Source organism: Pithys albifrons, chromosome 2 (genome assembly GCF_047495875.1).
Source record: "Pithys albifrons albifrons isolate INPA30051 chromosome 2, PitAlb_v1, whole genome shotgun sequence".
Classification (NCBI taxonomy): domain Eukaryota; kingdom Metazoa; phylum Chordata; class Aves; order Passeriformes; family Thamnophilidae; genus Pithys; species Pithys albifrons.
In genome coordinates, this window is record NC_092459.1 from 68,579,542 (window position 1) to 68,602,237 (window position 22,696).

Below are 22,696 nucleotides of genomic sequence, written 5' to 3' on the forward strand. Positions count from 1 at the left end.
TACAGAAAGGAACGACTCTTGCAAATCAAATCTGTACAGATGCTGAAATAGTGCTTTGGAGAAGTAATGAAACTTTGCCACGGTATTAATTTCTATTTATTGAAAGACTAAAAGTCTCTTTGAAACAACTCTCTTCCTGCCCTTGCCATCTCGCAGAGCCTGCATCACTCACTGCTGCTTTTTGCAACAGGTTCTGTGCTCTTTCCCCTTTAACTCTCTGCTTTATTCTTGCACATATTAATTTATCACAGCCACGGTGGGAGCTGGCATTTGCAGCTCACTGGCCCCTAAGGAGTTAACTGGCTTAATTACATAATCTGTTTAACATTCGGGATGAATAGGAAATGCCCGCCCCTCCTCTCCTACAACATGTTTGTGCTCTTTAGCTCTCCTCCCCGTCTATGTGCAAGCCCTGTGCCACTTGACATGCCCTGAGTCTCCTTGTGTGTGCTTGGGGTGCTTGCATGCCCGCCTGCAGCTGTGCCCCGCTCCGCTTCGCTCATGCTACGGGCAGGGCGGCACACCCGCGTGTCTGTCGCTGTGAGTGTCTCTGCATGTGTGTGTGCACATGAGGAGCGAGGGCAGGAGACACGGTCCCGTTTATAGGAAGTGCCAGCAGCTGATGCGAAGTGCGAAAGAAAACTCTGCCATCTCTCAGGCTGCTGGAAGTGGACGGATCACCTCACACAATGCCATCTTTTGATGAGGTTTTGAAGGAAGCTGGGGAATTTGGAAGATTTCAAAAGAGGGTTTTTTTCCTCCTTAGCCAGACAGGCATAACTTTTTCTTCCCTGTTTGCCAGTGTGGTTTTTCTTGGGCGGACACCAGACAACTTCTGGTGCAGGATCCCTGGAGCAGCTGAATTAAGTAAACGATGTGGCTGGACACTGGAAGAGGAACGAAACTTCACAGTATTGCCCCTGCACCTGGAGAACAAGTCCTCCAACGGCGAGTGTGAGAGGCTGGATGTTGCATGGGATACCTCCATCAGCTGTGCCAGCCCGCTTGCCCACTATGGCAATCGCAGCATTGGCAACCTGCCACTCGCCACCTGCCATGATAACTGGGTATATGAACAGCCCCACTCATCTGTCATCAGTGAGGTAAGGAAAACCCTCATCCTTTAATTAGTGGCTTCTGTCCTGGTGTGGGATTCCAGCAGTAAAATGGGATTGCCACTGTGAGGGTCGTTGGTTTTCCTTTCTGGACTTGTTCCATTTTGAGTCACAAGCAAATCAGGACAATGTGTATGATCAAGTGCCATCATCAAGTTTTAGGGAACAGGTGAACTGATGTAAAAGGTGGCTGCCCAGAGCAAAGCACTCCATGCAAAGGCAAATACCCTGCACAGAGATTGCTCTCTCTCTAGAAGAATGTCAGATTAAAACAAAGAATTAAGTCCTTGCAGCTGAGGCTTCTGGTGCTCAGTGTTGGGCCAGAAGCTTTGGTGGTGTAAACTCCAAATGCACTCGATGACCTGAATCAGTGTACATTATCTGTTCTCTGTATTTCCAGTACTCAATGTTTAAGTCTGCAGGTGATAAAAAACAACTGATGGCAGACTGCCCTTCTGCAGTCTGTCAGGGAGTTGGCAGAAATGATTGCACTTACTAAAGAAAAAAACCCAAACTCACATTTTTGCCCAAAGATTTTCCTAAATGTCCATGTCAGAGAACCACAGGCTCTTACCACTAATGGTAAGCACTGGCAAACGTAGTGTTTTTTTCATGAAGCTCCAAAGGCAATCGAAGATGCTTTCCTAGGAGATCCTCTGTGTAATCTGTAATCATGCTGTGAATGTGCTGTGGTCTGGCTCCAAAATACAGTCGGCACACTAGAATTGTGTATTTTAAGGTCATCCTGACAGTAATTGTCACTCAGGCAGTGATGAAAAAGGCAATGTGCTTGGAAGAATTGGCTCGGAAATCATCAAGGCGTACTGCAAAATGTGTCAGTACAGCTGAAGGCTCTGGTTCCTCTCTGTCTCATGAGCCTCCTGCTGTGGTTTTTAACTGGGTACTTGCACTAGAGCTGTGTCCTCCAAAACACGTGGCAGGGTAGAGCAGACAAAGCCCTGAGAAACTGAATTGAAATGAGATGCCTATCCTGACTTTTCAATTCACCATTTTTCTCCCATCCATCTGGGACTGCTTTATCTGCTTGCAGGCTTCAGGCTCTCGAGAGCAGCAGCTTCACTCCTTCTGCACCATGTGCAGCCGGAGTAGCTTTAGCTCAGGAGAAGAGAAGTCAGAGCACCTGACTGGCACTGGCCCTTGAGCAAAGGTTCAGACTGGCTTTTGTGTGCATTCGCTGAAATCAAGGCTGCTCAGAGGGTCACATATGACATTCAGGGAGCTGATGTCAAACTTTGGTCCCTACTAATGATATATTTCTGCCTGTGTGCTGGCAGTGGCAATCAGGGCTGGGTGGGCAGGAGGGCAAATGCTGCCTGGAAGCTGCAACCTGGCTCTGGAGCAAACTATGGAAGGCGACTGTCGTGAGAAGTTTATTCTGCTGCCTCCAAACTCCCTCTGCTAGGCGACTGTGAGAAGCTAGACCTCAAAAATAAAAATATAGAGATTCGTTTTCTTTTGTTGTTACTTTCTTTTCCCCCTTCAGTCTTGCTGTAGGTGAAAGCATGTAGGTTGTGTCAATAATATTGTGCTCAGAGTCCGTTTATGGCAGCAGTTTCTGTATCTAACAAAATCACTGTGATTTTCTGGCAGCAATGAGCCATTGGGTACAAGTAAGAAATAAGGAAATTGGTTGTGTTGCAGCAATAAATGGAAGTGAAAGGTTCAATGTTTCCAGACAAATACCTTGCCCACCTGCACTGTCTTCCTCTCGTCTGCAGGGGAGGGAGGAGAGATGAAGGGATACTAGGGGAAACACTTGTCACCTCTGCTCCTGAATGTGTGTATTGGGAAAACCATGGAGTAATAGTCTGCAAAGAATGACAGGCTGGGACTGTCTCTCCCCTGTGCTAGGGCAGCAGGTCCCACCATCAGTCTCACTGCATCTTCTAGAGGGACTCTTGCTGGTTTGGGTGCACCTCAGATGGAGAGTGCTTGGCAATGACCTGCAGCACTTGTAACCTCTTCCCACTTTTGCAGCATGGATAAATCACATCCCACAATGCTCGACTTCATCTAAAAAGGAAGCTTGTGGTATGCAGGTCCTGGCTCAGTTGCTTTGAGGTCATCTACTAAAAGGAGCTTGATATCTTGTTAATGAGTTATTCATCCAGCAAAGACAATTTAAATGCCAGATTCATTTTAGTCTCCTTTTTCTCAACTGAGTCTCTAACAAACCATGACTCAATTTAGGCACACTTTTTGCTCTGTTTAATCAGCTCACCAAAGACGTTTTTCCTCATCCATCTACTTATAAATGCTTTATTTTTTCCATGTGTGCAGAAATGTCTCTGTTTCTTTCAACTAAGATTTCTGGCACTTTATGTCTGGAAGGGACTAGGCAGCCAAAGTTTAAAGGACGAGTTACACGAGTATCTCATGGATACTCGTGATGTCGGTGATAAAGAGAGAGGAGAGGGAAAAAAAGGTCAGTGTACTGAAGGAGCTCTTCCAGGCCTACGACAGGCACAGATCCAGTGTGGTTTTGCACTGTGACAGGGGAGGCAAAGGGCAAAAGCAGGCATGTAAAGCCTGCTCTGGGAAAAGATGTCATATCACACAGCAGGTCTGGCAGCCAAACTACAGGCTATTGCAAAAAGTTCTGAGCACCCTTCAGAAGCTAAATCATGTGGCTGGATGGACTGATTTATGAGGAGTTGTGAAATGATTGGCATTGCAGTACCTGAATTCATACTTATGTTGCTAATTGGCCACTCTCTCATCTTAGCTGTGTTCTGCAGACTTTCACAGCAACATCAGCAGAAGGAAGCAAAGGAGAAAGGGGAATGTTGACTCATAGAAAGCACACACTGCATTGTAAGGAGCACCTAGGGTGCCTGCTGCATCACTTGCTGCTATGGGACTCTGGAGTCTCAGTGCTGGGGTACAGCACCATGCTGAGAGAATGCACCAGGGCTTTCCTCCTTCAATATTTGACAAGAGCAAATTGTATTAAGAAATCATTTCAGGGGCAACACAGGGACTTGTTAGTTTGGTCTAGTGACAAGCAACAGGCCACTGTTAAAGATTCCCTTTCAAAATCTTTTGATATCTGTCTCTGAGAGTAGGTCCCTACTGCTGCAGTGACATGCCTGAGGGTCTCTGTGCTCCATTGTCAGGCTTTTCTGTAGGGCAATCCAGATCAGAGGAGGAGGTGTCCATTGGTGCTGCACACATGGCTCAGTACTGTGGTGCCCAAATTAGAGGTGAGCAAACCAGACTTGGGTTGACACAAAGGTTTTGAGCTATCGTTTCAAGACACAGCAGTGTTACAGGTGGTGGACCTGTGCAGATGACTTTGGCCAAAAGCAATCTGCTCCAGTTTGTTTATGCAGATCTTTCACATGTTCCTGTGAAACTGGAAGATGGTGTTGCATGCATCAGCTACAGGACAGGAATGCAGCAGCTTCTCAGATTTTGCTTGGAGAGGAAGGCTGAGGGGGTAATTATCAAGCTAAATCCGTTCCTGGCCCATGGCAGCTGGTGCCATCTGAAATGATGCTGGTCATAGCAGGTGGCTGACACTGTTTGGGAGGGAAGGCTTGTGACAGTAGCAGCTCTTACAGGAAGAGGAGAGCAGGGAAGGGCTGTGTTTCTGTGCAGCAGATGGAAAAGGAGGAAGAGGAAGGGTGCTGGTGGGCTGTAGTGGACTGGGGGGTCACAGCCTCTGGCACAGGGGCCTGGAGAGAAGCCCAGCTCACTCCCTGAGCTCTGTAACCCTTGAAACAGGAAATATGTTGCCTGCCATCTCCTTCTGGGTGAGTCTTCTGAAGGACACAAATACCCAGAACATACAGAAGTCAGTAATCCTAACTTTCACAGGAAACTGTACTAAAGATGAAGTCGCCGATCTTTAATACTGCTGAGCTTTGGCACTATGTCCTTTTGTGCCAGTGGAGATAAATCTATCAGTCTGTGATTGGGCAGCTGGAAGTAATGTAAAAAGGGATTTTATTCAGAAATTTTTTGTCTAGAGACTCCTAGAGGCATGGATATGAGCAATTGTGTCTGCAGGTGGAATGTACTGTGGTGGTGGATGAAAGGAAGAGGGAAGTCTATGTAGTCACCAGTAACTGGTACGTTTTAGGCAGCATTTATTAGACCCTTTGTTGACAGCAGTTCAGCAGAAGTGTTCACACTGTAGATGATGCAATTTTGAGACCTGGTAGTAATTTGTTGCCAAAGTGTGAGGTCCGAGGTGGAAAAGTGATCATCTGAACATAGCTTATGCACCTGCTGGGAATCAATCTTCTTGCTCTTCTGCTCACCAGCCGTCTCAGAAAATAACAGTCAGCATTTTCAGAGAAACCTGTCAGGAAAGCAATAATGTTTGTTCCATACAAGCTTTTAGAGTCCCTCAGAGAAGGATATAACATGGCATTCAAACTCAGGGTGGAGAAAGCACAGCTGGTCCCTTTGTTGTCCTCCTCCAAGGCAATAAGCAAAGCAATTCATCCTCATATTGTGGATCGAGTGTGACTGTTCTTATTGGCATTGCAGTACCCTGCCTTATTTCCACTGTCATGGTGGAATTAATTAATGGAGGGAAAGGGGAAAAGGGCAGATAGAGGAGCAGAGGGAGCAGCAATTGCTGAATAACTTATGAAGCTCTAACTAAGCTTTCCCTGTATGAGAGTGGCTGGAGCAGTTGCTCGCAGGTGTTGTGCCACTAGGCCTGTGTTTTTGCCACTTCCACTGAGCCTGCTTTCACTGGTTGATGTTTCAGCCACTTTTTTATTTTCTTACTGTTTTGAGAACAGTTGTTGCTTTTCCTCCTTTGGGAGATGGTGAGTTTCTCTACCTCCTTCTTGCTTTGGCCCTAGAGAGACATAAGAAAAAAGAAAGAACAGGTCTTTTCTCCTAGGACACTGAGTGAATGAGGTGATCTGAGTGGCAGGGACACAGAGGTAAGGCTGGGCTTTAGGCCATGTACAGGACAGAAACCTGCAAAGCTTTCAAAGCTGATGTGTCCATCAGGGCTTGAGCCCCAGTGCCCTGGCAGCAGTGTACAGGCTGACTCTACTTGTCCTGTTAAGTGCTCAGCTTGAAAAAAGGCACAAAGAAGGACAGTGTTGTTGCTTTGTCCCTTAGCCCTCTGACAGAAGCTTTAACAAAAAAAGGAAGGTAATTTCTCCCTTTCCACTGCATACACTTGCAGGGGGGTTTGTTGCAGTAAGGATGTGGGGAAGATAGCAGTTTGAAAGGCCAGAGGACAAGATTGCTGGAGTAGAACTGTCCAGCAACTAATAAGGGACATACAAGAACAGTCTGCATCTGCCCAGGTTTCCTTAAGGGTGAGTATTTCCCTACACTGTTTGTCATTGGGAATCAAATGGTAAACCATCCTCTGTTTGGCCACTTGTATGAATGACATTTAAAATGTGCATATGGGCTCTCAATATGCTTTTGCAACTGGGCCTGGGAATCACTGTAGATCTCTTTATAGAGCAAAGACTTTAATCCTTTATTGTGAAATTTAATTGTAGCAGGCAGTAAAGTGCTTAAAAACTCCTCCTCAAAGTTGCTTTATTTTGAAGGAGCTTTTATTGGCATGTTGTCATTTAAAGCAATATATTTCTCCAGAGATACCTGTGCTGAAGTGTTTTGGGACTTGCTTGGTGAATAAAGGTCTCTCAAGTATCAGGAATTACAAGTTTGTGGTTAGTCTATATGTCAAACTAAAGTGGAAAACGTTTTCCTGCTGCTGCCAAAGTTATGAAGAAATGAGAAGTTGCCACAGCCTTGTATTTCCCAGTCATTAGTCATGTCTAAGCATTTCTTCAGTTCCTACCTTAGCCAGTTGCCACTCCTTCCTACGGCAATTACACCACTAATGAGATAGAACCAGTGCAAAACCTCTTCCTTCTCCCAGAAAGATCTCACTCGGGTGGTTTGCTGCTGCTTTAGAGATCAGCAAAGCACACCAGTGCCTCTGTAAATCTGAACCTCTCATTGATGTTCAAACCTCTAGCAGGTATGCAAATGTTCACTACAAGGATGTATTTCTAATATGACTGCCTGTACTGGAAGGCTGGCAGGGTGGAAGGAACTGTTTTCCCCAGGTCTATTAAGGACGCTAGAGAGAGATGTCCTGAAGGATCTGGTTCCCACTGCCTGTCCCTGTTGGCAGAACCTCATTTCTGCTTACAGTGGCAGCCCATTGCCAAGGCTAAGAGGAAAGCAGTCAATGGAATTGTTTATCAGTTTGGGCAATGCAACTTTTTTAGTCAACTCCCTAAATGGAAAGGGGCTGTGTTCAGGTGCACAATGCTTTGTGCCATACAGTGGATAGAAATCACACAGATAGGTGCAGAACTGAATGCAGAGGTGGGTTGCAGGGCTGTGCTGGGTGCCTGTACTTGTGCAGTGAGAGGCTTAGCCAGGAGCACAGCAATGCCAAGGAAGAGGATGTGCCCTTAGCTGGAGCTGCCGGCTGAGCTAGATCACCTTTGACGATTGCAATGAGGATAGCTGGGTGTTAACAGGGTCTAGGTCTAGCCAGATGAACAAAAAGACTTAAGATCAGGGAAAGAAAAACATAAGGCTTTCCTTTGCTTTTGCATATCCTCCTCCCCCTTCACACCCCTGCTTTGCAATAAATATAGCATTTTTTGGAAGTGTAAGCATCAGCCCATGTATGGACAGGCTTATGAAGATTCAGAAGCTAGAGGAGGCACCATGCCACTACCTTTTGTGGAGACTGCTAGCAAGGAACCTGTGGGGTGTTTTGGAGGAGTGTCATACAGGAGGACTACTGACTAACTGGAGGCAGTCTGAGACCCTGGGTAAATTGTTGCAGATGCTTTTCCTCTGAGAGATGCATTTAAGGATAACTTTCAGGCACAACTAAAGCAGGTCATAGCTGAAGCAGTGAAGTGGGTCTGACAGGCAGCTTGGATAAAGAAAAGATCTCTGCAGGGTGTGCAATTCTCTTTTAAAGGTTACATTCCCCTCTAAAGGTTGTATTTGCAAATGAAACATAAGACATTATCGGGGTGACGACTGAAATGCTAGATGCTACTTCAAGCAAACAAAAAGGATTATCTGTACCAGAAGTTATTTAAATACTTAGAAAATAACGAAGTGCAGGACTAACTTAGGATAAAACAGCTAGTGTATTATCACTAATCTTCAGAAAGAGCCCACAGCTCCTTAGAAGTTTTCTGTATGTTCCTATTTCCCAGAATATATACAATGTTTGACTATATTGTTAGCAAAGAGCTAGTTTTGGCTGCTGCATAAATCATAGGAAATAGCTGTGCAGATGAAAGAGTCCTCCTGGTTAAAGATGCTTTCCCCTCTTTCTTTCTGGCATGTGTCCATTCTCCTGCCTTCTTTCATGACAGTTTATTCATTGCCTGTTTACAGTAAAGAGACATTCAATGATTTAAAAAATAAATATATTCTTTGAAAGAGAGTCAAACAGAGTCCCACCCTCTGCCATCAGCAGAATCAATTGTGTTGCATTCTAAAAATCTTCTTTTAAAGGTAATTCTCATAAAAAACACTGTTTTCCAAAGCTATTGATACTGTTTGCCAGGACTGTCATAATTTCAAAAAGCAAGAAGTTAAGCAGCATTTGAAATCTGAAAGTGCTGCTCTGTGGTCAGGTTATTTTAGGAAAGCATTGCAATAGCCCTCGAGTATAACAGCTGAAAGCAGCTTTTATTCCTCTCAGAGGCTTCTGCGACTCTTGCTCAAGATTTACAGAAATGGAAGCCAGATGGTTATAGCTTGACTTGGTTGAAAGGTGTCCAGTCGAGCTCCCTGGAGTAAAGAGGCTGACATCAGAACCATGACCTTTTTTAAAGTCAGTGGAGATGGGATGTCTATGAGGTTGTTTGTTCTGAGTAGGCAACACTGAAATCTCAGGCCCATGTAACACTTGGTGGGCATTATAGCACACAGACAGACTGAGATGGAGTTCAGGCTCTTGACACTAAATTTTAGAGTCTGGAGAACTGTGAACAACGGAAGAGGTTGTTAATTGTTCCGGCCTACCCCGTGGCTACTCCATTCAAGCACAGTGCTTGAGTGTAGAGGGATTTCTTACAGAAAATGGCCATGTGAGCAATCCAGACTGTATGGACCCTGTGAGATTGAAGCAGCTACCAGCAAAGAATAAACAAAGGCACAGCTGCTGCTGAGTGGTAAAGAAGAAATCACTCCCCAGGAGTTCCCAGCAACTCCCCAGACTTTCACACAAGAACTCTTGACAGTTTCTCACAAGACTCTTGAGTCTCCTGGGAACTGTTAGGATGTTTTATCAAAACACTGGACTTGTGAGATAATGGAATACAACCAATAAGAAATGATGCTTTATGGTGTGAAAATTACTATAGCCAATTAGCACATAGCTTTGACCATATATAAACCACTTGCAGTGTATCAATAACTGGCATTCTACTTAAAACCATGTTGGTTCATCATGTGATATTCTTTGATCCTCCACATCATTATCTGCTTTACTTGAGCACTAATGTTGTACATGTGCTGGTGATCATAAATGTGGCACGCTGTGTGTGCTTCAGCAACCAGCATCTTGTTAGAGGTGAAAAGATTTCTTACAGCTCATGCCTGAAAGCAAAAGGTTTCCTCTAGGGGAAATGGTGGCAGCTTCTGTTGCCTGTGGCTTCCCTTGCTCCTGAGGCCTCATTGTACCAAAGATTACCCCAGATATGGGTCGAAACCTCCCAACTTCCATAGAATGTGCAGTGGTTAGTATTTCTTTATTCTCCAAGAACCTCTAAAGTATTTTCCAGTGCCATGCTGTCGGTAGAATTTCTTTGGTTTTAGTTTTGTTTTAGTTCTTATTTTCATTGCTTCTTTCCCCATAACCACTTACACCTTGCTTTTGCTCCCACATGTCACCATTCCTATCCCTGTTAATGTGCTAGGGAGTTATGTTGCTGCAGTATAAGGAATAGAAAAGTCTGGGAAAGCTACACCAAGAAAATATATATTCAATGTGCCTGAAATTGGCCTGAGATATATTTTCAGTTTTCCCAGAGACCACATGTTTTTACTTTTATCTAGAAGCACTCAAAAAAATAATTAAACCATCTATGTAAGCTGATGTTTTCACTGGCAATAGCTGTGGACCCTAATTCTGCACTAAACAAAGTTATTACTTTGCCTTGGCAACATATTTAACAGCACTGTTTGCAGAGGAGCAATTTGTTTTCCACATCTGGACAACTGATGTATGAAATACAGCATCCTTTTGGCAATGAGGAGTTCTCTCACTATCTTCATGACAGTTTAAGAGGCTTGCTGTGGTTGAGCTTCCTTGGCCCACTGGTGCTTGCGGCTGAACAAGAATATTTGAACTTCCCCATTCCCTTTTTCCTTTCCCTTCCTATGTGGACCTATGCAGTTTCTATAGTGTTTTGCCCTGCAGATGACAAATGATCCACCTGGGTGTTTATGCCTCTCCCTTGTTTCCACAGTATGATCTTGTGTGTGGCAATGCCTGGATGCTGGATCTCTCACAGGCCATCCTCAATCTGGGGTTTCTAACTGGTGCGTTCGTCCTGGGCTATGCTGCAGACAGGTACAGTATAAGCTCTGCTATCCTTTGGTTTGCTGGGAGGTGAAATCACTTGCAGCATTAACTGCAATAGGTATGTGTCAACATTTTGGAAGTTTAATTCACTTTGAATAATCATTCTCAACCTGTGTTAAGAAACAGCGTGATCTTTTCTTTTATTTGGGCTGGAAACTTTATGAGATCTTCCTTACTAATCCTGTTTGGACCTTAAAATGTCATGAAATAAGCTTTTCTTGTGGTTTCCAATATTTCCTGAGCACATCTGGACCCAGGAAGGGCAGAAGGACAGAGAAACAAAAAAGAAGCCTGATGTTTACTGAAGGATGTTTAATAGGCACCATTGATAAAGAAAGTAGCTACTTGAGGATAGAAGGAAGGGGCTTAGTGTGGTAACTCTCCTCCATTCACAGGCTGGACTCATATGATTATGTCCAAGGGCATAGCTCCTGACAACCAGTCCTCAACTCTGTGAGAGCTGGATGAAGCCAAGGAAAAGTCCCTCTCAAACTTATCAATTCTGTGATTTATTGAAAAGATGTGGATGGTATTCAGGCTTGAGTAGCTAACCTGCTCCAGAGTGGGAACTTCCCATAAGCTTTACCTTGCTCTGAGAGCAAAGAACGGAGCCTAGTTTGTGCTTTGTGCTGCTATTTAACAGTAGTCAACCTATGCATTGGCTGAGAGGTCCACTGATGATTTCAATGGTAGAGCATTTTTCTTCAGTTCATAAAATACTTTCTTTCTGCCTGTTTTATTTTTCTTTCAGATCTGTACTAATAGTAATAATAATTTATAATACCATTTGTTTGTGAGCAGAAATACTTACAGACTTATCTATAATGTCATCTCAGATGGCAAATTTTGAACTTTCAAGGAAAACCTCATCTTTACAAGAGGCATAATAATAAGAGAATAAGCAAGGCAGAAAAGAGGCTATGTCAGTAGCTTAAGATAACTTTGCTCAGTATTTGACTGGGCAATTGTGATGCTAGCACCTTAAGATCTGTGAAAGAGCAGAGGTAATACAGACAATTATTAAAATAATATGTCTAGAAGTACTTGTGTAGTAAGCATAATGTAAACTACTGTAGGGCTATGAATTTGTGCATTGACAGCACTGACCATTAGAATCTTGTCTCCTTGAGTGCACTCAATTAAATGGACCTGGTTGAAAATAATCTGGTTCTGGTCCTTTATTAATTCTTCTCATGAAACCTTTTGAACAAAATGAACAAACAAATACTGTCACAAATACTTTATATAATATAAACAGCTGCATCAGTTTTCACAGTTTCTTCTACTTAAATAAAAAAAAATGGAGAAAAGATCTAGTTGTGTTCCAGGACACAGTTGCCATGAAACTACAGGGAGAAGAATTTTTTTGTTTTAAATTATGTCTTACCTTGGGCACATAATTCTGTTTCTTGCTGGGAAACAAGACTTGTGGATACATTTAAACCTAAACAAACCCTAGAAAATCATATGGAGTAGGTAAAGAAGAAATTACTAACTTTCACAGGGCTGGTTACAATTACTATTAAGAGACTAATTTGAAAAACCAAAAATTCCCAACAAGTTCCCTTTATCAAAAAGCTGATCAGATCAAACTTGATCAAAAACCTGAACTGTAACATATGGGTCATAGTTTAGGTACAAAAAGACAAACAGTTTTGCAATGTAAAAGGGATCCTGATGAGAACATTACCAGTTTTAAAATATGTGACATAAAGATAGTGACATAAAGATAGGGGAAAAGTCCCATATCCCAAGGGCCAGCACTGCAAAGTTCCAAGGACCCACCTTTTGGAAAAGGCTGGTGTCAAAAAGGCACTTTCAGATCTAGCATTAAAACGAACTGCCAGGGGAAAAAAAGAAAAACCTTTGTGTCTTTGTATGATCTTCACTTTCTTTTCCTTTTTCAACAGATATGGCAGAATCCTCATCTACCTGCTGTCTTGTCTCGGGGTTGGGATATGTGGTATCATAGCGGCATTTGCACCCAATTTTACGGTATTTTTGATCTTCCGTTTTCTCCAAGGCGTGTTTGGCAAGGGAACCTGGATGACATGCTATGTGATTGGTGAGAGCTCTTATATTCTTTTCTGGTTAGAAAAAGAGCAATTTTTGGACTACAAACAGTCTGGCTGCCTCTGCTCTTGATAATATTTTTTTTGGCAACAAAGCACTGGCCATGGAGTCAGCAGACGATGAGTAACCCAAGTCCACCCTATTTAATGCATTTGTCCTGCAATAATTAAGAGGTGAAGGAATAGCATATACCTGGATGGGCTGATTCCAATGGGATGAAGTTCAACAAGGCCAAGTGCCGGGTCCTGCACTTTGGCCACAACAACCCCCTGCAGCGCTACAGGCTGGGCACAGAGTGGCTGGAGAGCAGCCAGGCAGAAAGGGACCTTGGAGTACTAATTGACAGGAAGCTCAACATGAGTCAACAGTGTGCCCAGGTGGCCAAGAAGGCCAATGGGATCCTGTCCTGTATCAGAAATAGCGTGACCAGCAGGACCAGGGAAGTGATCCTTCCCATTGTACTCTGCATTGGTGAGGCCACACCTTGAGTACTGTGTTCAGTTCTGGGCCCCTCAGTTCAGAAAGGATACTGAGGTGCTGAAGCGAGTCCAGAGAAAAGCAACAAGGCTGGTGAAGGGACTGGAGCACAAGCCCTGTGGGGAGAGGCTGAGGGAGCTGGGGTTATTTAGCCTGGAGAAGAGGAGGCTCAGAGGTGACCTCATCACTGTCTATATCTACCTGAAGGGAAGTTATAGCCAGGTGGGGGCTGGTCTCTTCTCCCAGGCACTCAGCAACAGGACAAGGGGGCACGGGCTTAAGCTCTGCCAGGGGAAATTTAAGTTGGATATCAGAAAAAAATTTTTTACAGAGAGAGTAATCAGGCATTGGAATGGGCTGCCCGGAGAGGTGGTGGATTCACCATCCCTAGAGATTTTTAAACACAGATTGGACGTGGCGCTGGGTGCCATGATCTAGTAAATGAACTAGAGTTGGACCAAGGGTTGGACTCGATGATCTTGGCGGTCTTTTCCAACCCAATCGATTCTATGATTCTATGATTCTATGATTTATAAAGGTTTTCTTATTATATAGAAGATCACCAAAATGATATAAATCTACAGAGCAAGCCCCAAATAAATGGGATTCACAAACAGGGACATGGTCAATTTTGCCGGAGTCTGAACATCTTCCACAGATGCTCAGAGAAGTTAACTGCTTTTCCTCACTGGGATGACAGATGCTTGGAGAGTTGCTTTCATTCTTTAGCTGGGAAACTTTTCTTAGTGTCAGGCTGGACACTAAGGTCCATATTAGGATTACTATTTCCTGAAAATGAAAAAGGAAGAATGCTTATTTATAAATAGCATCAAAACAACAGGGATACAGTATCATTGATGGATTATAATCTATCAGTCTGCAGACTGTAACAATGAAGCTCCTCACATGGCAATCTTACTTTTCATTGTTTTGGCATCTTGAATAACTTCCAGGTTCAGAAAGGCAGTCATAAGGCATGAAAAGGCAAGACATTGAGGAAGGCATCCTAATAAAGGTGGGATGTCAGATTTACTTAAAAAGAAAATGAGGCATTTGGTAATCTAATGTGATAATCCATAACACAGTGATGACATCATTATATAGTACAAAAACTTGTCTGATTGCTGTTGTCTGTGAGGCCTGTGACAACTTTTTAAAATTCCTGGTGGAATTCAGGTGAATGAGAGCAGAATTGCAATAAGATATAAACAGATACAGTGAGACCTGTGAACACTATGGTGATGTATGTGCAAACATGCCTGTCTAGCCTTCTTAGCATCTAAAGCTCAGAAGCACTTTGTTTGTCTGGGCAAAGTTTCACTGCTGAGCACCTAAAGTCCAAGATCCAGTGAAAGGACCAGAAACTGCTTTTCCTTTCACTTCTAAGCATATGGCTGAATTTTAAATTGGAATCTTGTCCTGAGACTTTGGCAAGTACTCTAATCAGCAAAATGTTTTATGACAGACCCATGGTGTCCTTGAAATGTCCAAGCTTTAATAGTAAGGAATATTTTTCAAAGCTCAGATCAGACTGCCTGACTTTAGGGAGAGGTTCAGAGAAACAACATCCTGAGGCAATGTGCATTATTGCAACCCTAGGCAAAGTGCATGACTCTTGGAGAGAATGATTCCTTCTAAATCCCTTCAGGGATCTACTCTTATGCTCTGGGATTACCCAGAGTATTTACCAAAGTAGTGTCTTTTAAGAGACATATACAGACTGTAGGTTCTGTTGCACCAGAACGGTGGTTGACATTAATACATCTCCAAAGCTACTGATCTGTGCTTCAGGCTGCCCCAAGAACTCCCCTTTGCTTTCATGTACAACCCAGATCTTCCTGGGCCAGTGCTAAGCAGCTACCTTTAGGCAACAGAGTTCCCCCTGATCTATGCGAACATGATGATTAGTCAATAAAAACAGTCATGGTGCCTTATTTCTTGGCATTGACAGCTGAAACAAATCATCATTACTTGTAGAATTGTCTCCTTTAGTAAAACAAACAAACAAACAAATAAACAAAAATATTTTCTGTGTATTGTAAACCAGTGTAACCCCCTCTGCTTTTACTCCGAAGCCTCCTGGCAGTGACAGTTTTGAAACAAGCAGGATGCACTTCTTCTTTCATTGCTCGTCTCAGATGTGGATGTCATGGCCATAGGTTTGCATAGGTTTCAGAGTGGTAAGAAACATTCACAAAATAAAGAATCCACCAAAACATTAATGATAATAAAAAGATAGCAAAGGCTAGAATCATTCTAGTAAATAAACTAAACTGGATCATACTTTAGCCCTCAGAACAACCAGCATGGTATGGTTAAACTGTCTTTCCCACATATGCCTTGTCCATATTACCTGCTGGGAGTAGTCCCTGCCTGAAGGATCCTCGTCTGGGACATGTGCTAAAACATTAGGAGGAGTACTAACGACTTCCCAATATGCATGATCATGATGCAGTCTCAAACCCCTGTTCTGGCCCCATGTAATTCAAAAGTAAACATGCAGTCGGAAAACCCACTAGCTGAAGAATGGTGGGTGAATTAAGGAGGAGGTGTCAAGCATGTTGGCTCTGGACTGCCTCAGTGACATGCTTACACTGCTGAAGACAAGATGCTGGGCTAGACAGACCTGTGACCTGAGACAGTACTATTGTTCCTTATGTTTCATCTCTAATATTTTTCTTTAGAATTAGGTTTGATTCTATGTTGTTTGTTTTGGCTTTCTCTCTGCTCAGTGACGGAGATCGTTGGTTCTGATCAGAGGATTGTTGGAATCGTGATTCAGATATTCTTTACTCTGGGAATTATAATTCTCCCTGGAATTGCATACTTGAGTCCCACCTGGCAGGGGATCCAGCTGGCTATTTCACTGCCCAACTTCCTCTTCCTGCTCTACTATTGGTAATGTTGCAGTCATTACTCCTGTCCTTATTGCTATTGCTATTCAAGTACCCAGTGTCTCCCGCTGTGGTCCCAAGTCTCCAGAGAGGAAGATGTTGTAGGTTAGGATACTTGCATTTTGTTGATTTTGTAATTTTTAATTCTTTATTAGTGAATAAGAGACATACATTACTTTTGATTTTCTGCCTAGAGTTTGCTTCTCTGATCAGCCACAGCTAGGTCTTCATGGAACCCTGCTCTGTATATTGGGTTAACTTGACTAAAGTCTGCTTTTCCCATCAGCCATGAAACCCCACTTGTACCTCTCATTATCTATTCAGTTCAAGACTGAACTTGCCCCACAGGTCCCAAGAGCTGGGCAGTACAGCTAATGAGAGAGCAGAGCACTATGCCATGGTAAACATCTCTCTCAGTGTGGTTGTCCTTTGGGTGGGATCCAGCAAAACTAACCCATATACCCTCTTCCTGCACGTTGTTTCCTTAAGTATTGCTGGCTGTGAACTTTTAAATTGTGAATCATCTTAACTCTAGGCTAGCAGAAACTGAAACACCCATCAGTAGTACTGCTTTGTGTTCAGTTTATAAAATATGTATACATTTGAGTGTGTGTGTGTCTATCTTACAATGATAGAGCTTGGAATTACCTGTTCTGTTTATATGTCTTACTACATGTGCTTAGTGCTGACTTTTGTTGTTCATTGCTGCTCTACAGGCATCTTCTTTGCTTATTGGGTGTTATACTTTTGACAATCATTGTGCAAATACTATAGTTAGTTTTGTTATTTTTTAGACCTTGCCAGGTATTGATATAGTCTATTTTCTTCTTCTTGCCTAAAAGGATCAAACATTTTACAGGAGACTGACTGAAAAAGCAGTCCTCAAAAGAGTTTCTGTATCCCAAAGACTGAAAATTCAGTATGTTTTATGTTAACACAGGGTAAAAGACAAAAGACTTTGGTTTACTCATGATGCTACAGGGTAAAAGACCTATTTATGACTTCTGTGTTCTTACAGGGTGGTTCCTGAGTCTCCACGTTGGCTCCTGACTCGCAAAAAGGGAAAGAAGGCATTAAAAATCATGCACAACATTGCAAAACACAATGGGAGATTTCTCTCACCACATTACTCAGAGGTACTGTCATCTGTTTGAGCTAGAGGTTTTTCTAAGCTTTCTTAAACTTTGGAAGGTTCAGTGGTGTTAAAATGCATTCTTTTATAGTGATGGATAACATTCTTGAAGTGTCACACCAGAACAAGATTGCCAGTTCCACACCTACTTTGTTAATTGCAAGATGGTTTAAAAGTGAACTGCCTGGATATATATGGGTTGAAAAGAAGTTTGCAAAACAATGAATCAGGTCTTTCGTTTGCAACACTCCTACTTTAAAAACTCATGGGAAACATCAGAAACCAGCCTGAGGACTAATGGTATTTCGGAGCAGCTGCCATTTTAGCTGGCAGAATGTGTGGAGATAGCAGGATCCACTTTCCTGGCTTCTTTTCTAGAACTTCCTTTTACAGCTCAAAGAGAAGATGAAATTAGAATTTCAGGATAAATTTGCTTCTAGCCCAACATGGGCAAAATACACTGCAAAATTCACAATTGTGGAAGCTCTGTTCAAGATTGCTATTTACAAAATAGGACAATATATGTTGGAGTTACAGTCCTTTGGCAAGTGGTCTTGACATAAAGGGCTGATGCATTTCAAATAATGTTGTGTCATTGCAACATTTGGCTTTTTCTGTGCGGAGTAGCAATGTCTGGCTCTCAGACCACAATTACTGTGGCATTTGCCTTGTGGTTCAGTGACAACAGATGTGGACAAGTAGAATGATCATTAAGGTCCCTTCTGATCCATGCCATTATATGATTCTATGATTCCTGCACTGGTGATCCCAGAGCTGGATGCAGTATTCCAGGTGGGGTCTCACCTGAGCGGAGCAGAGGGGCAGAATCACCTTGCTGGCTATGCTGCTTGTGATGCAGCCCAAGGTACAATTGACTTTCTGGGCTGCAAGTGGACATTGCTGGCTCATGCCCATCTCTCATCCATTAGCACCCCCAAGCAGTGCTGCTCCCAATCTGTTCATTCCCTAGCCTGTATTGATACTAGGGGCTGCCCCAGTCCAGGTACAGCATCTTGCTGTTGGTCTTGTTGAACCTCAGGAGATTACAAAAAGACATAGACCCGTTGAAGTGAGTCCAGAGGATGGTCATGAAGATGATCAGAAGGCTGGAGCATCTTTCATATGAGGAAAGGCTAAGAGCTGGGCTTGTTGAACCCAGAGACCTTTGAGCACCTTCCAGTAACTAAGAGGGTCCTACAAGAGGGCTGGAGAGGGACTTTTGTCAAGCTCATGAAATGACAGAACAAGGGGGAATGGCTTCAAACTGACAGAGGGCATTTTAGATTAGATATTAGGCAGAAATTCTTCACTGTGAGGGTGGTGAGGCACTTAAATAGGTTATCCAGAAAAGCTATTCATGCCCCATCCCTGAAAGTGTTCAGACTTGACAAGTCTTTGAGCAACTTGGTCTAGTAGAAGGTGTCCTTGCCCATGACAAAGAAGTTGGAACTAGATGATCTTTACTGCCTCTTCCAAACCAAACCATTCCATGATTCTATGATATTGTCCTTGGCTAGGGCATATACACCAGTGAGATCCTGGTCAACATTACCCAGTGCTGAGTGTGGCCCTAGACATGTAGCAGGAAGGTTGTGCGGCTTCAGCTCCTCCTCCATGTTCAGCCTTGGATTCCTACACCCATTTCCTCTCTCTAAACATTGGCATTTTCAAAGCATCATAATGGAAAGACATGTGTCTTTCCCTGATTTTTGTTTTAAGTTATATTTAATTTTTTTCAAAAGTATCCATGCTCATGACCCTAAGCCACTCACAGCTGCAGCAGATTAACTTCCACACTGACAGATCTGTGCTGGATCTGTTCCTGGGACTTTTTTAATGCTTAATGCCTGTCAACCTTTGTGCTGGGCCCAGAGGAAAGAGAGCATCTCCAGGACGTGCGTTAGTAGCAGATCAAGTGTATTTCTCACATTAAGTCATGTCAGACTTACCTTTTGTGAAACAACTCCAGAATTTCAGGTTAAGTGATGCAGGTGTGGAGGGACAGAGAAAAGTGAGAAGCCATAGGCATTATCCATCATTGAACTTTGGCTCAGATTTTCCAGTGTGTCTGTATCCATTTCATGGGCCAAGTCCCTTACATGGCTCTGGATGTAGCAGCTTTGAGTTTTTGTTGGCATGAAGAAACTGTAGATGACCTTTGTATGAAAAAAGGTAAACACTTGCTGCTTTTGCTCTGTGAGTTATGGCACTGTTACAGTTCAACTCCAACCAGAACTCATTAAGTCAAGTGCAAATTACAAACTCTTCTTTTCCAGTTGCTTATATTTATCCTAGCATGGGGATTTTTTTCAAACTAATTTTCTAATTCTTGGTGTCTGTCCAAAACCAGAATGAACTGCAAACAGCTGAGTAGTTGTGATCAAAATCCCTCCCTTTCTATACAGATATATACTTTTTCCTACTATATGGACATATCTAGACATATGCATTTCTTTTATGCATTAACATACATGTGTAAGTATTATAAACATGCTTGGATGTCCTGTTCCATGAAGAATGATGCATATGTAGAACTATGTATCTATAAAAATTATTGTGGAAAATCTGATATGTAATTTTGCTGGAACATAAAAATGTGAGGGAAGTTGGTTATAAAACTTCATCCAGGGTTTTCAGATGGTGTATCTTTGGAAACATGGTCCCAGTCACTGAATTCCTGACCGTGCTAATGTGAATAGCAAAGTTCTCCTTGACTTTGAAGAACAAAAAGAGGATTTTGTTTCCCCTACAAAAAGTTCATTCTCCATAGTGATTTTTTTTCATCCATAAAAAAAGTGCTCAGTCATGCTTGGGGTTATTATGACTTTATTAAGACATAAAGATAAAAGTGGCAGTTGTGCTGAATTTATCTTTAGTCCTTTGGAAAACTAAAACCATATTTGCACAAAGTCACAACTGATGGCTGGCTGCCCATTCTTATAAACAACAGACATGGCAGCTTTATAACCAAACTATGAGAGTCCAAGAGCAGTGCAGAAACCCAGCAACCTCAGCCTGCCTCACAAAGAGCTCTGGCATGCAGCAGAAGTGGCCATGCTTTGAAGAAAACTTCTGGCTGTGTTTACAGTAGAAAAGCAAGAGGGAGTAGAAAGAAAGTTCAAATGAATGTGGGGCTTGTCTGTCTTACTTAAAAGGCTATGTGTCACTCAGTTATGAAAAGGTCATGTGTAAAAACATCCAGACAAATCTCAGTGAAAAGCATCTGTGCCACTTTACGATATAAAAAACAAATAAAGGTGAAAGCTTTGCGTATAGCCCTAGCTCAGCTGATGAGAACCTTGGGCCTTACCTGTGTTCTTATGAGTCTGCATGTTCCCTTGCTCTTCTTCATCCTTTCATCTGTGCCTCCCCACCAGCTGGGATAATTTCCCTGGGTTCCTGCACCTGCACGGAGAGCATGTGCTGTGGTAATGGAGGAGGGTTTACTCCACTCTTTGCTTTCTTAGGCCTTCTCTTAGGACAAGACAATAACAGAGTCAAAGCATCCAGGCTGCCTGAAATCCTCCTCAAAAGAGTGCAGCATATTTAATCCCACGTTACCCACAGCTACTTTGAGAGTTGATAGCAATTCCAGCTGTGTCTGCAGTTCTTGGGCAGTATCATGGGTTTTCCCTGCCTAAAACCACCTCTCTCTTATCTTCCTTTGCTCTTCCTCACCTGTCAAATGACAATATGAAAAAAGAGGGTTCCCACCTGGCTTGGACATCATGGTTAAAAACTGCTGGCCAGAGTTAAAAAACAGCCTCCATCAATGTGCCTAATCCCTTTTTGACCCTGTTAGTAATCTGGCTTCTCAATTTCTACCGTAATGAACTCCAACAGCTAAACACAAACTGTGTGAAATCCTGCTTTTTTCTGTTATTGTTAAGCCTTCTAACTGATGATTTCATTGAATGCCTCATTGTGACTGTACTGGAGGAAGCTGAGAACAGATTTATTATACTTTGTAGGCAATATGAGGACCATTAATTCATACTTAGCAGGTTTCATTTTTTCAGAGTAAAAGCCATGTTCAACACTGTGCTTGGATAGTTAAAGACCCTTGGAATTTCACTAGTTGAATATTTTGTAGCACCCAAGCATTGTCACAGATCTGCACTTTCTCTCCCTCCTGTTTTCTTCCTGCTGCCCAGCTGTGCCACCAGTGACATTCCTAAGCCCATTGCTTGCTGCTCACCCCCTCTCATCCTGCTTCCCTCAGCTCATCATTTTGCCCTTCCTTCCACAATCTCCTCCTCTTTCCCACCTCTGGTAGAAGGCATTTCTGCTCCCAGTGGCCCTGGTGTGACAATGTTTGCTTATTGCCTTCCAAGAAAATCCAGGTCTACCTCTCAGTTTACAACAAGGAAATAGTTTTTCTATTCTAAAGTGAAGATTGGCAATTTTTAATTGATTTTTTTTTTACTTGGTCATTATTAAAGAAAGCCCACAGCTGTGTCCAGTTATAAACTGTTCCCATATCTGTGCACTGCTCGGGAGTGCTATAAGCAGCAAACTGGCTCATCAGCACCTTTACTTTTTGGACAGGAATATTGCTGATTGCCATGTTTACATAGGAACTCTGCCCCACGGCCTTGGCTGATCCCTGATAGCTGAGTACTGCTCGCTTGTCTCCTCAGATCACTATTAGCAATGAGGAAGTCAGCAACCCTTCCTTTCTTGACCTGGTGAGGACTCCCCAGATGAGGAGGTGCACGCTCATCCTGATGTATGCCTGGTGAGTGCCCACGTCTGTCCAATTCATTATGGGGGTGGTGGATTTTGAAGAAAGATTTTTAGTGCCCCTTCATCTGCTTGCAATAATTTGTTTGCTTCTCAACAATTTTTTCTCTTTTCTGTTTAGGTTCGCAAGTGCCCTGATCTACCAAGGGCTTGTCATGCGCCTGGGAATTGTCGGCGGAAACCTCTACCTAGACTTCTTCATCTCAGGAGCTGTGGAGCTACCTGCTGCTTTCCTAATTATAGTGACAATTGATCGTGTTGGCCGGCGCCTGCCCTTTGCAATAAGCAATATTGTGGCAGGCATTGCGTGTCTCATTACTGCCTTCTTGCCAGAAGGTAATTGCCTTCCCAGTGTCAGGCTCTTTAGGTCAATGACAGAATTCTCTCTGACATCCCCCAGGCAAGGGCAGCAAGCCACTCAAAACTGCAGATTTCCCCCTGGTTCCCACTTCTGCACATCTTCCAGAAGAGCTATCACATGATGAGGGGATGCTGCCAGTCCCAATGCTCCTCCTGTGGCATCTCCCTCAACACAGGTCATGGCAAGTCCAGCACAGAGGACCTGCTCACCATGTTGTCTGCTGCCTCTGCCAGCATAATTTTCTATCTGTTAAAAAAATAAAAAGGTCCTGCTGGGGACTGTTGATCTCTTGGAGCTAGGGCTGTCGCAAGAGGAAGA

The 22,696-nt window shown here is 43.1% G+C and overlaps 1 protein-coding gene across 3 annotated transcripts in view; it reads left to right on the forward strand.

Moving 5' to 3' along the window:
• The first annotated feature begins 384 nt into the window (after nt 1-384).
• SLC22A3 (solute carrier family 22 member 3) overlaps nt 385-22,696 on the forward strand; it is a 29,761-nt gene continuing 7,449 nt past the window's right edge. For 2 of the 3 annotated variants that reach the window (XM_071549405.1, XM_071549406.1), the window contains exons 1-7: nt 385-1,103; nt 10,583-10,686; nt 12,609-12,763; nt 15,981-16,146; nt 17,161-17,278; nt 21,915-22,012; nt 22,139-22,353. In XM_071549405.1, coding sequence (XP_071405506.1) covers nt 690-1,103; nt 10,583-10,686; nt 12,609-12,763; nt 15,981-16,146; nt 17,161-17,278; nt 21,915-22,012; nt 22,139-22,353 — 1,270 coding nt within the window. In that variant the 5' untranslated portion in view covers nt 385-689. The remainder of the gene's footprint in view (nt 1,104-10,582; nt 10,687-12,608; nt 12,764-15,980; nt 16,147-17,160; nt 17,279-21,914; nt 22,013-22,138; nt 22,354-22,696) is intronic. The other variant, XM_071549407.1, reaches the window with a different exon arrangement.